The 16,095-nt window shown below is 31.3% G+C and overlaps 1 protein-coding gene across 1 annotated transcript in view; it reads left to right on the top strand.

The window, feature by feature from the left end:
• The window catches only part of MS3_00003560 (uncharacterized protein), a 112,302-nt gene that overhangs the window by 75,149 nt on the left and 21,058 nt on the right, over positions 1-16,095 (top strand). The window contains exons 3-5 of the mRNA XM_012944344.3: positions 10,270-10,513; positions 11,695-11,830; positions 14,302-14,394. Of these exons, the coding sequence (XP_012799798.3) occupies positions 10,270-10,513; positions 11,695-11,830; positions 14,302-14,394 (473 nt within the window). The remainder of the gene's footprint in view (positions 1-10,269; positions 10,514-11,694; positions 11,831-14,301; positions 14,395-16,095) is intronic.

Raw genomic sequence — 16,095 nt, 5'->3', positions numbered from 1 at the left:
CACCTACCAACATGACTCAGTCTACTTGTCAGTGACTTCATGAACTTGTGCCATGTTTTGGTCTGGCCACCCCTAGCTTTCTTCACTGACTATCTTTACAGATTTTAGAATTTAACACTGATAAACATTAAGTATCAACGATGGAAGGAGGGAATATAATTAAATCTGACTTACAATAATATTCGTTCTCAAAATTATTAAACACTTTAACTTAAGTAAAAAGATTGGAAATATTGAGTTGTATAGACGGTTATTGAGGATAAAAATTCTTACGTGACTAGTGATTCAATAAATTTAACTTATCCAAAAACACTAGTGGAATGTTTTAAATGTTTTCTCGATTATTTCCATGAATATTTGTCATAATTTAAGTGATTAGTTTAACAGAACTTAAACAGTGAACATGTAGAAGACATTATCTGTAGAAATTAGATTTGAATAATCTTAACAACTGAAATAATTTTGATTATTTCCCTAAAGAAGTTCGGATCAGTTCACTGAGAAATGTGTTGGGATTTTATTCGAATTTCAATCTTTGAGACTATTTTCACATATAATGTTCACATATTGTATTTTCTCGGTCAGTTTTCACCATTATTATTACACTGGTGCCTTGAATGATTTTATGCAAAGTATCGAATGATGACATACTCTTGTTTGTCAAATTTCGTATATTGAAAAATGATAACATTGTTTATTCGAGATACTCTGTCATACAATTAGCTCGTTTGTTTGTTCTTCAAAATAACAGTTACTTTCTTTATAGGACGTCGTATTTCATGATTATGTCTAGTCTAAGTGTAAACAACACAAGTACAATTAGATATTTGTCTCACATACGATATGGATGTAAATATGGGTTATGAGTGTTGTTACATAGGTTGAGGTTTTCTTAAATCAATGTTTGTACCTATGCAGTATTTGTTTTTAAAAACAATGAGGAAATTTGACTAATTGATATACTTTTCAATAATATTGAATATTTCGAACCAGTCAGTTGAATATACCTGCCAAATCCAAATGGTTGATATTCACATCGGAACTCGAACCTAGAACGCCTACAGACTTTATACTGAACTACTGAATCTAGACTGCCACCAGCCTATGCAACGAATATGAATTTCTTTTGTAGGGGTTTATATTTTCCGATTTTTGATATCAAATCTTTGATCTCAGCCCCTGAGTATTCATTCATATGTGTATATATCTATGTCTTTACACAACCTTCGGTTATCATAGAGATTAAGTATGTTTTTTTAATACATAAACTTCTGTGTAGACATGTATGTAAATAGTGTTTGTATAAGTTACCTTGATAACATTATGTTGTGTAAATATATGAAGTTGAATGTCGGACGCCAAATACGGCTTTAATTGTATTTATAATTATCTTGTCCGCCTTATTATTATTATTATTATTATTACTATTATCATGATTACTATTAAATATTAAGTAAACATGCCTAATTATTAAACCGGTAATAAAACTAATCATAATAATAATGGTAGTAGTAGAAGTAGTAATGGTGTTAGTAGTATAATAATGATTGTGTTATTTGTATGTACTCCTGTTGGCAGTTAATATTTTATTAGAACACTTTGTTGATAAAATTTTATTATTATTATCTTTATTATTACTATTATTATTGTTACTGTCTGATTGGATATGCTTAGTGGCGAGATAGAGAGGGAGAGAACGTGAAAAAGGATAAATTAAGGTGTATGTTTTAATAAATTTTGATTGTTTGCAGATTATTTCGGTAATCCTGTTCTAGTATATATTGTGTTTTTTTTAAAATCTATTTAATTTTATGCTTTCCAGAAAGTTTTATGATTTATTTCACTGGTCTATAGTTTGTCCATTTTCTACTGAGTGTATACTGATGAATAATGTATTCCCATTGAGATTTGTCTATGTAAAGTAGCATAACAATTAAACATATCGTGAATATTCTTATTCTTCGTTTTTCTTTATTGTTGGATTGTAAAAATTATTATGAAAATTGAATTGGCTAACGGTGAAATAGAAGTATTTTTGTGGTTTGCATTATGGACTGATTGTATGTTATGATCAGTCGTTCAGTAAATTTATCGTCTTAGACGGTCGTCTGATTTTTGATATTGATACATACGTTTCCTATATGGGAGCTCAAACAGCTATGTAAGAAAATCACGAATGAGTAGGTAACTTCTACTGGATTCGAGAATATATATGCATGACTTATTTATAAATATATGTATATATCTGTCTCCCGAAAAAGAGGGAGCCATATTTCTAAACAATAGCATACATCCGTTTCCTCGGAAATTTAGGCTAAATCTTGAGTAGTAGCTTGCGCCTGTCGGTGTCTCATTTGGTTTGTGCATTCAGTTAGATGACAGAAAAGCACTGAAAAGCTATATTATCTTAGTGTAGGACTTGTAATAGGACATTTGACCCTCCAATTAAATCCAAAATCCAATCAACATCATATGTAATACTTGCACAAATCACATTTAAACAACGCTGTACTAAAAAGTTGGTTAAGGATATGTATGCTTCCTACATAAATGCGTATTAGAAGACAGACCGAGGGAATAAATGTGCAATTGCATCATAAATTGGCATACTAGCCAAAATGAATTACAAATTAATGGGTGAATTTAGGTATAGTTCCATTCGATAATTGATAAGATGAGTAAGTGAACAGAAACATACATACTGACAAGCTTACATATAAAAACACATACATATGAGAAGTCAATAATTACGTCAATGAGGATGAACACAGTTAGATCCAATAGGTTTATCACTGGTATTTATAAAGATATGTCATCAAAATAGTTACATGTATTACCCTGATTTATTTATTACATACTATCCAAATAAGACTTAATTTGCAGAAGTGTGTAGGATGTTCCTCAGGAGTGACCATCTACAACCTCACTGGATATCGAACCCAGCTCTCTCAGGAACCACTTAATCTTTAAACTACTAAACTAACCACTTCGTGATATTATAAAGTATTTTTATTTCTAAAAATTCTATAAATGAGCTATATTAGTTGTGGAAATCACTTCATTTTTAATGGGTTAGCCAAAATAATGATAAGTGATAAATAAAAAGATAGATTATAACTATTATAAGTTATCTTTATTTAAGTTTAACAAATATAAAAGAGATTAATACATGCCGAATTCACTTCAAAAGATATTGAAATTCGCACAGCTTTCAGTTTGTTCATGTTTATGTGTACGTACATGTGTGCTTATAACTAATGCACTAACCATATACACACACACAAATGTACACAATGTTTCACCATGTAACAATATAAACTGTGATATTAGATGTGTTTTTTCGTTGTTGTTGTTGTTATTGTTATCACCCCTACTTTTTATTCAAATAATTAATAAAGAAAATAGTTTCATAGTATCGTATCAAAGTTCAGAGCACATTGATAATATAGACACAATGGTTATTTGTAGACTTTTTAATTATTAGTCACTTTTTTTTCTAAAAAAAACAACAACAAGGACTTCATACTCATTTGTATTTATTCATTCGTATTTAAACTGTTCTTAATAGTGGTTAGCTATTGTAAGTATGTTGTAATAGTCATAGTATATTGTACTACTATTGTCATGTTTATACAGTTAGGTACATATTGAGAATTTATTTACTTTTGTCAGCCAAACCACCTACACATTTTGTACATTTTAGTATTATTATTTCTTTTTTTTAATGAACCATGAATATATTTCTACTTTGGTAGGGTAGGATATTGTTAAGAAATTCAATCAAAGTCCGAATCATAAGAAAAAAGTAACAACAGCAACAACAACCGCTTATCATTGTTATTTTTAATTGTGTTGATTTGAAACTTAAAACAGCACACACTGGTTAAATGTGGACATGAAAGTTTACGTTTGTGATATAATAAAATGGTAGAATAAATAATCATTGTAATAATATATAACTATTATTTATATGAGTTCTGTGTGTGTGTGTGTGCGTGCAGAAAATACACAGTATCGATTAGGATTGATTTTACATATTACCTACCTACATGGTACAGTCGAATAGTTCTGATCTGTTATCTCTACCATATGATCTCTATGTATTTTTACAATATGACTCACATATGCTTTAATAAATTGATTAAAGGGTGTTGTAGACAAATATTTTAATATAAAAGGTAATGCGTAAATTCATGTGTTAGTTTCAACCGACGTGTTGTAAATTCTACTTTTAATACTGTTATTACATTCAAGTGATAAGTTAAAATATATGATGAAACTCGTATACTGGTTGTTTGAAGCCTATGAGAATCTCTTAGTAGTTTTTTAAAGCTGAGAGGAGGCTGAAAATGTTTCAAACAATTTACATTCAGTAACAACTTTCAAAAGAGGTCTAGAAATTGACAGATTATGTGTTGTATCTCGATTGAATAATTATTGACTTTATTACTGATTTCAGTGAGTATTGTGTTACTACTTATATCTGCAAACATAAGCAGCATTCATCGTACCATAAAAATATCCCTTCGAATTCAGATATTATTGTTGACTTCTTTACTAAAGTCTTACACTTAATTAACGAATAAAAATGCTTCGGGATACACTTCATTGTAATAGTGGAACGACATTTATACCCAAAATCTTATATTTCTCAGTTAATCCTTTGTGGAAATTAGCCAGAATTTGTTTATGATTTGTATGGTTGCTACATTCGCGATATTATGTTGTCATCTTGGACCTTCTGACAGAACGAAAACCATGAACCAGCCCTGCTAAACTAAAGGAATAAGAAAAAAATTCAACCGGGAAAATATATAATTCCACCAGTAACCTGGAAGAACAAACAACAAGCACAGAGCCCATGAGTAATATATACGATATAAAAATGTTCTCGAAGAATGTTGCGAAATAGCGTATTGAAAGAGAAAACGAACCAGTGACGTTTACGGTAATGAACGCTTTTGGTGTGAAGATGAGAAATTCGAATTTTAAGTCTCACTATACCGGATATTGTTTGAAATCTTATTTGTGTGAGAGTGAAGGCTCATGACAGCTTCTGTTGAATAGTGCTTCTATGATCTGTTAACCAATATTTGCCGATTTCAAATGATACTTGTTCTACCTTTAAAGTTTGAACGATACACAGGTGCATAATATGTTGAGGAAAATAATACTAAATATGCGTAATACCTTTTAGAAAATATGACTGTTTATATTCTCATGAGGAAATACATCGTTAATCAATAAAAAATAACAATACCAATACTAAATAGGGACAAAAATACATATTTTCACCTTCTTTACATAATCAAACTTCACAAAGAAATTAGAACTTATGAAATAAAAATGGGGTATAAGCACTTGTGTTTGAATCTCCCTGCACATATTTGAACTTTATACTATACAGTGTTCTGACTCTTGATATGAATTATCATAAACATATGTTGTTATATTTATCTAAAAATAAGTTAACGATCAGTTTCTTCTCAATTTTTTACTGTTTATGTTTCAGTGACACATGAATAAATAGGTCAATAACATAGCATCACAGATGTAGAGATCGAACCCAGAACCTTCAGGACTCCGTGGAAAGACTATTAAATTGGATTTTAATGATCCATATTCTCAGTGTCGACCAATCCACATGATTTGTAGCATAATAATTATTGGGTGTGCTTTCGAATCTGTAATTCATCACCGAACTATTCGGATCTTGACTGACCTCGTACTCGACTTGCTTGATAAAACTGACTGATAGCTGAGTAATTGTCAATATCATGTTTATCTAATCCTGTCTGTCTAAGTGGTTCTATTACATGTCAGTTGGAGGTCGAATACTTGGCACGAATCTCACAGGAAGCACTTGTTTCCTCAAGATTCCAGATACATTTTACTGACGAGTGTCATCTAGCACTAGACCTACCGAATATATCCAACCACTTAACAGCTCAACATAGTCCACACTATGTTGAACCCCTTAGATTACTGGACATATTTTAACTTTATTGACATAATTCAATTAACACTATGGATTAGATAATCATGTTACTAGCCATTACCACTACTCAATGACTAATCAGTGTACATTAATCGATGTTAATTAATCAATCACTATGTATTAGGTCATTGCATATTCTTTGAATCGTAATCTGAACTTATTAGTTATCTTAACATACACATGCAACTGTTGTTGATGATTGTACTTCAAACCATCTAATGAATACAGCGTGATATTAATTCCTTAATGTTAAACTCTTTATTTATATATCAACAATTTCTCTTTATCTACCCAACTTTGAAAATTAAATATTCTTACTATCATTATCTAGGACGGTCAGTTTCTTTTGGGATCAATTGTTAAGATGATGAATTAATGGTGTCATAGTATTCAAAAAATTTAAACATAAAACATGAAGCTTATGTTTTTGTACTTTCTACATTTCACTTGTCTAAATAATAATATTCACTTACAATAACAACTGTATGTTGACATTGTATGTAAGTGTTCTTTTTGTTAAGTTATGCACAGAGAAAGAGGAAGAGAGAGAGAGTAACAAGTAATTGAATGTGTAAAAATTACCAAAATTTTTATAAGGTAGAAATGAAATACTCATCTGCCCAATCATTCATTTCTACATCTATATATACGTAGTTCATTATTTATTGACTTATTTTCCCACATCTTATGCGCTTATTCAAGCATGTTGTGTAAGGGTAAATAATAATGGTGATAAAAGCAAATAACCAAGAGAAATAAAATAAAGTTGGGGTTCTTTTTATATATTTATATTTTGCTTACATTCCATTTTGTATGTGTGTCATTCATCAACTGGATTAGAATGTCAGGGTGATTATTCCATGTAGTGATGATGATGATTCAATTTTTTATCGGTCAGCGATTGTTGTTATTGTGTTCTTACATCATTGAAACGCTTTTTCATTTCATCATGAAATCTAAATAATGATTAGTGTTTCTTTTTCAGTTTTAATTATCACTCTAATTGAGGTTGTCACACGTTTCTTTTCCATACATACGCGGAGACACACACACGCACACACGTAATTTTAGAAGACTCGAGGAGAGATATACGTGTACAATATTTTGTAGGTTAATTGAGGTCATATATACGTACAAATATATTTGAACATTGATCATTATTTATTCTTTTATCGTGTCAGTGCTTTACTTCTTTTTTCTTTCTTATCGACGCGTAATTATGAATAGATGATAATTTTTATTTTTTGGCGAGGAATAGTTGTGCACAGAAAATCGTGTGTGTGTGTGCTTCATCTAACAGTTTTATTATTATTATTATCATTAATTGTTACTATGACACTTCATTATTGGAAAAACTTTTTGACTTCTTATATAATCTTTCATTAGTATTAATGATTTAGAATCGCTGGAATCCGATGATAATCACTGAAAGTTTGATATCGATTCATATATAACCGTTGTTCTAACCCATACGATTATTTATGTTGTAGTTAACGTGTTTATGCATAGATTAAGCAAATAATTTTATTTTTATGGTTCAAATCACGAAATTATCTTAGCTAGATACCCATTAAAACATGGTTGAACTCTACTGGTCAGTGATTCTCACTAGAAAAATAAGAGTTGTATCCTGAAGCTGATTACTAGTGAGGATATGGTTATCATTAGCATAGGAGGATTTGTAGAGATTGGAGTTTAAATCACGAATTAATCTTGGCATAGGAGTTTCATACGAAGACGAAACGACCATTTAGTGCTTCTAGGTTTCCAATGGCGGTCTACTTACCATCAGTCCGTGATCTAAACTATGAAAATTCTACAATCTTCACAAAATCACCCTGTACTAAAATTTTTATTACTGTCTGGACTCTCCTGACTATCAATAATGATCGGAAATCAGTATACAGCTACTCAGATTGACTAGTTGATTACTGGCTATAAATATCGAAAATGTTGCTTGATAACTAAACGTCAGAGATAATTCTTGGAATTCTAAAGGGGAGCCGTCACTAATCAATGGAGTTCAGTTATGTCGAATGTGAGCCGGTAACCTATTAATGAAATAGTTGTCCACCTCCGAATTTTTACCAGTGGTTTAACTCGGATAAATTTTTCATGTAAACTAAGTTACTGTATTAGTTATATTCGGTATGATCTATTTCATCTGAAATTTTGACACACCTTTATACATTTGAATACCTCCGTAACATGATTGTTTAAACAGACTTATCATTGAACGTCTTGTATATCACTCACCTAAACTTGAGTTTTTTTTTCGACCGTCTTCTCCTTCCTTTGTGCTGTTAATTTTTCTCTTTGTTATTTTTAATAGAAAAGAAACAAACCGGAATGATGTTTTTCAATGATTCCAGTTACTAAATTATTACAATAAATCATAAGAATATTGATTGAATTCACTTTGCCCTTTTCAATCATTTTAGTTTTCATCTATTCAGATGAAATCATGTTCAACATTTGATAACTGATTGCTAAATTTACTTAAATAATTTAGAATAGTTTTTCTTAATCCTAAAGAAAGGTGAATAACTGGAGCATTTTAAATCCCTCTATTCTCAATAAAACTTATCTGTATTAATATTGTATGGAATTTTTAGAATAATAATAATAATCCGAATTATACTTGAAAAATTCATTAATGTCATCAATAGAGCTCAATGAGCAAATTGAGTGAAATATAGAACTAATCTGTTTATTATGTATTGTACATTTTAGTATATTGACAGTAATTCAAACTGTTTCCTACTAGTTTCTGATTGATTTTTAAACTGATGTTATAAGTTACTATTCAATAACTAACTGATACGTAATTTGAAATTTATTCAGTCATTTGATTATGTCGTCGTACTCCTCTGGTTAGCGTTTTTTTAGCGGATTAGTTTTCTACGGGATGGGTTCGCTAACCCCATGCCCAACCCTCCTCCTTTATCCGGGCTTGGGATCGGCGGTGGCCCCCGGAGGGACTCCAGGCGGAGTTGTCTTACTCCTCTAAATATTTATTATACTAGAGTACTCTGCTGATGTAATTAAAGTTTCGAATGATTTTTGTTAAATTAGTGGTTAATTAAAAGACTATTCAAGAATGAAAATCGATGAGTTGGTATTTTTATCAATTTACCCTTTTTGAGATGATAACATAAGATTTGAATATGTATAGTTCTTTGTTTTCTACTCTAACTTTGAGTTATTAATATTAGAAACATTGCACATAATTGGTAGGTAATATGGTTTTGTGCCTTTATTTCTGAGTAATAATAATCATAATAATAATTCATCTATGTGTTTTAGTGCATAAAAGTACTAAAATAGTGTTAAAAAGAGCAACGGTATTTGTCTGATTAATGTGAGCCTATTCCGTTGTCAACTATATCTGCTTTTACTCATAGGTGTTTATATTGTCTCACCATTGGATCTAATGAGTCATATGGTACCGGGGAGCCCTGTTCGACAGACTACTGATCTGTGGATTTGTTAAGTGAATAATATTCAAAATAAACATGAAGGTCTATGCAGTTGATCAAGACTAATTGATATTATCTTCTGTGATGATAGCCTGTTTAGACTTTGATACACCGTAGGTTTGAGGTTAAGCAAATGAAATGTAATATTCGCTTAATCTAGGAATTCAGACATTCTAAATCTTCATAATTTCTGATATCTTAGATGAGTATAATTTAAATAAATACATTTGGTGCTTATTTGTTTGTTGATGAATAAATTCTTAGTGTTCATACAAATCCGTTCATTATTTATCTTTTCAAAATAATACTATGCCACCGGAATTTGTCAACAGTATAGTTGTGAACACGTAAGAGGGCATATTTAAGGTGTGTGTGTGTGTGTAGGGGGGAGAAACTCATACTTCTCCGTTTCTACATTCGTATCGAATTTACGGTTGTGGTTGGCATAATAGTAGTCTGATGACAGAATATCAAAAATTAAAAACAACAACATTCAAATGATAATGACTGAGTACACAGACGCTGGTATAGGTAAGATTGTATTTCCTACAATTGGTGTAAACCAGAAGTTTACTTATGAATTAACATTAATGAGAAAAATATATTATTTAGAGTTTCTAGAAACATGTCCCCACTATCCATCAGATGTATTACACAATATGGTAAGTTTTTTCGTTTTCAATTTTAAGAGTGAGATGCTTCTCCAATGAAATTTCAATGAATATAATTTAATAATTTATTTAATTGAATTGATGTTCAGTTTTTTTCTGATCAAATTTTATTATTTTTCAGTGTTCTATTCACTAATCAGTTTGGTAGTGATCAGTGATCTTATTGCCACTTACCTGTGTTCATCTGTTTTGGCATCGTCTAATTCAGGTGTCAACTTTATTCAGAATGATTATGATCTAGATAAAACAAAATGTATACAATCACTTTTAGTCAATCGACATCAAATTCCAGATTCAGCGTTCAATGCTACCAGTGAAGTAGTAGATCCGTCAGGAGCTAAACGTTATAATGCGCATTCTATTCGGTAAGAATTTACACATTACTTGTACATGATTGTTAAAATCTTTGTTCCTAATAGATGTACATACAGTTCAGTATTAAATAATTTAAATCATGGTACCCACTGATCAGATGGAATACTCATTAGTCATTGCAATAATTAATTTATTTTCGTCTGTGACAAACGTTTTTAAGCGTACCATACAATCCCCTCCGTCCTCCATTTCTCTTGTGTGACGGTACAGGTGCCAACTCCAAAACCTTTTAATGTCATACCCTTTTTAATCGGTATATTCAATCTGTTTTAATCGATAAATTCTATTGTAAGAATGAAGTTTTTATAGAAATTTTGATTGACGAATACTTTCACCATATATACACTGATAAGGATAGTATTTCGTCGTTTTCCATTTAAATATAGTACACACATGATTATTGTGCTACACAGAGAAATCACTTACATTAAAAGGGTTTATTATACGAAGACTAACGATTTAAGACTTTGCATTTATGATAGAGTCACTTACGTTAAACGTTCAAAAGTTCAAATAAAAGCCGGTGTACATAATATCCACTTCTCGATCTTCATTTGATTCTATAGTATTAGTAAATTAAAATAGTGTTCTTTTGTAGTTTATTTAAGAAATTGAGGTTGTTTAAATAATCAATAGGAGCTGAGGATTATTAGACAGCTGTTTTACTCCAGTATAAAACTTCTCAGCAGTGTACATCCACTATCCCATCAGAGATAGAACATAATATCTTTAGGTCTCGTAGCCAGTACTCAAGTTTGCAATGACAAACCACTTAATACCGTCTCACCAGTCTAAAGTCCAAGTGCTTAGTATGAGATATGAAGGTCCTAAATTTGATTCTACTTCTAACTAAAACCCATTTATCCGAAAAAAATTTGCGACACAATAGCTATATTGAAACAATTCACACAGGATGTACATATGCCAATAAAGACTAATCAAAATTCAGTCGTAAATATCAACAGTTGAATAATTCAAACCCTTATAATAACGTATATTATTTATTGTCTAATGAATAATTTCATAGAACAATCAGTAATGTTCAATTAAGAATATACAGTTGTCTGATAAGAAAGTCGATAAATCAATTTTCTTGATCACATTTAATGTACCCTTCTCTTCATCATTATTAATTGTTACTTTTATTTCCATTTCATTATTTCTTTTTTAGAAATGAAAATACAGATTTTGCATGGTGTCCAGGTAAACGTATCAGTACAGACTGTGATGAATATGTTGAAATTGATATGGGTGAATTAAATATTATAACAAAAGTTGTTATAAGTGGATTACTCGCTGAAGGTGGAGTAAGTATTTGTTTTTTTTCAATAAAGAATAAAAAATAAAGATTTTTTTCCTCTCTAGTAATTATACAAATTAATAATGATAACAATAATCATTTTTAGACAGATTATTTTCATTCTAAATTATAGAATCCAATTAACCAACTGATGAATTTTCTTTATCCCACTCCTAGTTTATGATACTTTTCAGAAATACATATGATAGATAAACGATCATGAGTTGTTCTTTATGAAAATGTGATTTGATGATGTTGAGTGTTGGCTGTGTAAAAGTTGTTTACTTTCTAGATCTGTTAGAGTAGTTGTAAACTATTTGGAAGATATATTTAACATACTACAATCGACATTATATTAATGGATATCAATTCACATTTACTGTTTCAATTATTACGCAATTCACCAAATACAGATTTGTTTACTCAGTTTTTAGCTACACACTCGAATTGTGAAGGTTAATGATACTATCCGGCTGCGAAGACGTAAGTAAATTGAACTGGACTTGAATTTACGACCTAATGGTTGAAAGTCGAATACCTTAAGTTCTAGGCAGCCGCTCGATCGATTAAAACTGATATTTACTCATCTAATAGTATTATATCTAAAACGAGAAATCAGTACAATTCCAACAACTCGAAATAAAAACACGGAAGACTGATGGGATGAAAGTTTGTTGATTCCATAAACGCAACGACGAAGTTAAAGCAAATACATTTATTTATTTATTGATTTTACATAAACTTGATGGTTAGTTAATAACCAATAAATAAATGTAAAGATACACAGGTCTACTGTAAACACAAATAAGGTTACCAGAATGGGGATTTGTGGCGATTTTAGTAATTTAATAATTGAGTTCATGAGTCGATTAAAGTCAAAATAACATTGAAAACCTGGAAGCACTGGACGGCCGATTCGTCCTAGTATGGGACTCCTCAATAGTGCGCATCTACGACCCCACACGTGAGACTCGAACCCGGGACCTTTGGTCTCGTGCGCTAACGCTTAACCTGTAAACCAGTGAACCGACATCCAACGGCTTTAAGGTTTAACTACTAGTGACTAGCTTCAAGACGGATTTCCTGGAGTTTTAGTGAGAAGCTGTGACCAATGGAGTTCAATCCGTGTCGGTTGTAAACAGTTATCCACTTCAAATAATGGACGAGGCGTTGTGCATAATCATGAGTCGATTGAAGTTAGACATTGAAACCGTTGGATTCCGGTCCAGTGGTCTACAGGTTAAGCGTTCGCGCATGAGACCAAAGGTCCTGGGTTTGAGTCCCACATGCGGGACCGTGGATGCGCACTACTGAGGAGTCCCATCCTAGGACGAAACGACCGTCCAGTACTTCTAAGTTTTCAATGGTGGTTTAGCTTTAATCGACTCATGAATTCAACTGTTAAAACAAATAAAGTTTGCAGAGAGTAATATCAAGAATATAATCGTTACATTAATCAAAGTTCATGCTTGTCATATTGAACAAAAATGTACACTTAATTAATACGAAACATATTGACCTGAAATAAAAATATACGGAAAATATAAATTCAATATCGTATTGAATAAAATATTATTCTCAGGATCAAATCAACGTCAAATCTCACACTCAATATCAACCAATGTTATACACTGAACAAAATGTCACGTTGAAAATAAAATGATTTCCAAATGTCAAATTAGAAATAAAAACTAATATCATGAATGGTTACACTGAGTTAAAGAAAAGGTGTGAACTTGTCTATTTATGCTGACTTGTCAACAGACAGTGATGAGTTATATGTTATGAAATACAACACGGAGAACATCAACCCAATCACACTTGATGGAGAAGCTCGGGAACAGGTGGAAACTTTCACGTACCTGGTCAACGTCATCGATGAACAAGGAGGATCCGATGCAGACTTAAAGACAAGGACAGCATTCATACAGTTGAAGAACATATGGGACTCAAAACAACTGTCAGCCAACATCAAAGTGAGAATCTTCAATACGAACGTCAAGACAGTTCTATAGTACAGAGCTGAAACATCGAGAACTACCACAAACATTATCAAAAAGGTACAAATATGTATAAACAATTGTTTGCGCAAGATACTCAACATCCGTTGGTCGGATATCATTAGCAACAGCCTACTACGGGAGAGGACAAACCAACTTTCGGCTGAGGAGGAAATTAGGAAAAGACGTTGGAAGTGGATAGAACATACATTGAGGAAATCACCGAACTGCATCACGAGGCAATCCCTAACATGGAATCCTGAAGGGAAACAGAAAAGTGGGAGGCCTAAGAACACATTGTGTTGAGAATTGGAAGTAGACATGAAAAGGATTACCCCGAACAAGAGTAACAGGCGTAGGTAAGTAAGTGAGTATGTATTTAAAGCAAATGTAATTGATAGAATGCTAGTTTTATAAAGTTTGTTTTTTATTAGATAAAATTAAAAAAAGTACACTTATTTTGTAAAATATTTTTTAGGGCAGTCGTTATACACCATACTTCTATATTCGATATAAACGAGAAATTAATGAAGAGAATTGGAGAACCTATCGACAACTTCGTCCAACTATTGTAAGTGATAAATATAATTCAAAGTACATTTTTGTTAGATTGACTATGTGACCTGATTTTTAAAAAAATGGTTCTCATTTCTTTTTACTTGAAATAATAATAATCTGATAGATGTAAAACAAACAAACACACAAACAGTTTCAGAGGTTTTCAAACTCTGAACATTATGTAGCCGATTTAGATTTGAATGAAATCAGTAAATTTAATGTGTCAATGAAATGTTGTTACTTGGAGTTATTTCCCTTGCTTGTTCAAATATTTTCTCTCATCATATTCTTTACATTATAGTACTATCTACTTTAGTAAGTGTATAGGAATTTGCCTACAATAAGTCTCATTATCTACATTTGGTTGGACTAGTGTTAAATTTAAATAGCTAAACTCATAAATAAATTCAATCCTGGCTATAAGTTATTTGAAGATATAATTTAATTAATTATCAATCATAAATAATGTAGGATCTAGGCTAGATGTGAATCAATCCACAATTTTACATTGTACATCAACACATCAAGATGGAATCGACATAATCTGTAGTCATAGGATAACAGATTTCAGCTTCTCTCTATTTGTATATCCTGGTTTAGGTAGATTACATATATATTAGCCACTCTTTTTTACAGCTTGTAGTCCTTCCAAAGATATCGAACTTCCTCAGTTCAGTGACAACAAGTTGTAAAATTTTACAGTAACATTTATGGTTTTTAAAGGAATTTCGTAGAATCCATATCTTGATATTCTTAAAAAATCTCGGTTTACTAACACTTGATGCAAAGACCACACATAAGTTGAGGCTTTCTGTCTCACTTTTAAATTCCATAGCAAGTCAAGTTATATTTGATATAATATAATAACTCTTATCTATTTAATTATTGTCTATTCTATCTATTCTACGTCAACATTTGTTGTAATGGGTATATCAAAGCTATCCGTACAGGATGACCATATACTAACTAAGATTAATCAAATCTCATCTAAAAATATCAACATTGAAATAATCTAAACCATTTCACATCGAATTAAGTCTCATACCTGTTGTACTAGGGAGTGATTATTTGGGTTCAGTATTTAAGTGAATGACCCGATAGAGTTAAAAGTGAACTGTACTGGGTCCGAGTCCCGGAGTGAACCTCAACTCTGGGATGCAGGTACATCCAGCTGACAAGTTTCAAATAGGACGAACAGTGCGTCCTGAATTCCGCTGTTAGTCGCATTCCATCAATTCTATATCAAATAATGTCTGCGTATGTTTTCTTACACCACGAATACTGAATTTGTTTGTAAATTTTCCAAGAAGAAATGAACAGTATTTTTCCTTCTATAATTTAGTAACAACATGTAACCTATGGTTAATTGGGTTGATTAAGAAGTTTACCACCCAAAAAAACAAACGATGAAGTAATTTTTCCATTTCTGTCCCTTCATTTATAGTGTTACATGTGTTATTGGGTTTGAGTTGTTACTTTGCTTGATATAGTTTTACATGAACTTGTTATTGATTACGTCATTGTCTACGCTGCTTAATGTTTCCTTCAACATATTATATAGATAAGGATGATTCTGTTTTCTTTATTCAACTAACTTCAATCATGTAAATCGTTTTTAGTTTGAATTGTTGATTTTTGCTAAGTAATTAGGATATATTACACTATTTGTTGATAAAAATGTTGATCATTATCATACTGTCTCCAGTTCTAAATG

Source organism: Schistosoma haematobium, chromosome 1 (assembly GCF_000699445.3).
Source record: "Schistosoma haematobium chromosome 1, whole genome shotgun sequence".
Taxonomy (NCBI): domain Eukaryota; kingdom Metazoa; phylum Platyhelminthes; class Trematoda; order Strigeidida; family Schistosomatidae; genus Schistosoma; species Schistosoma haematobium.
The sequence above is the reverse complement of the archived record's forward strand: the minus strand, read 5'-3'. Positions and strand labels throughout refer to the sequence as shown.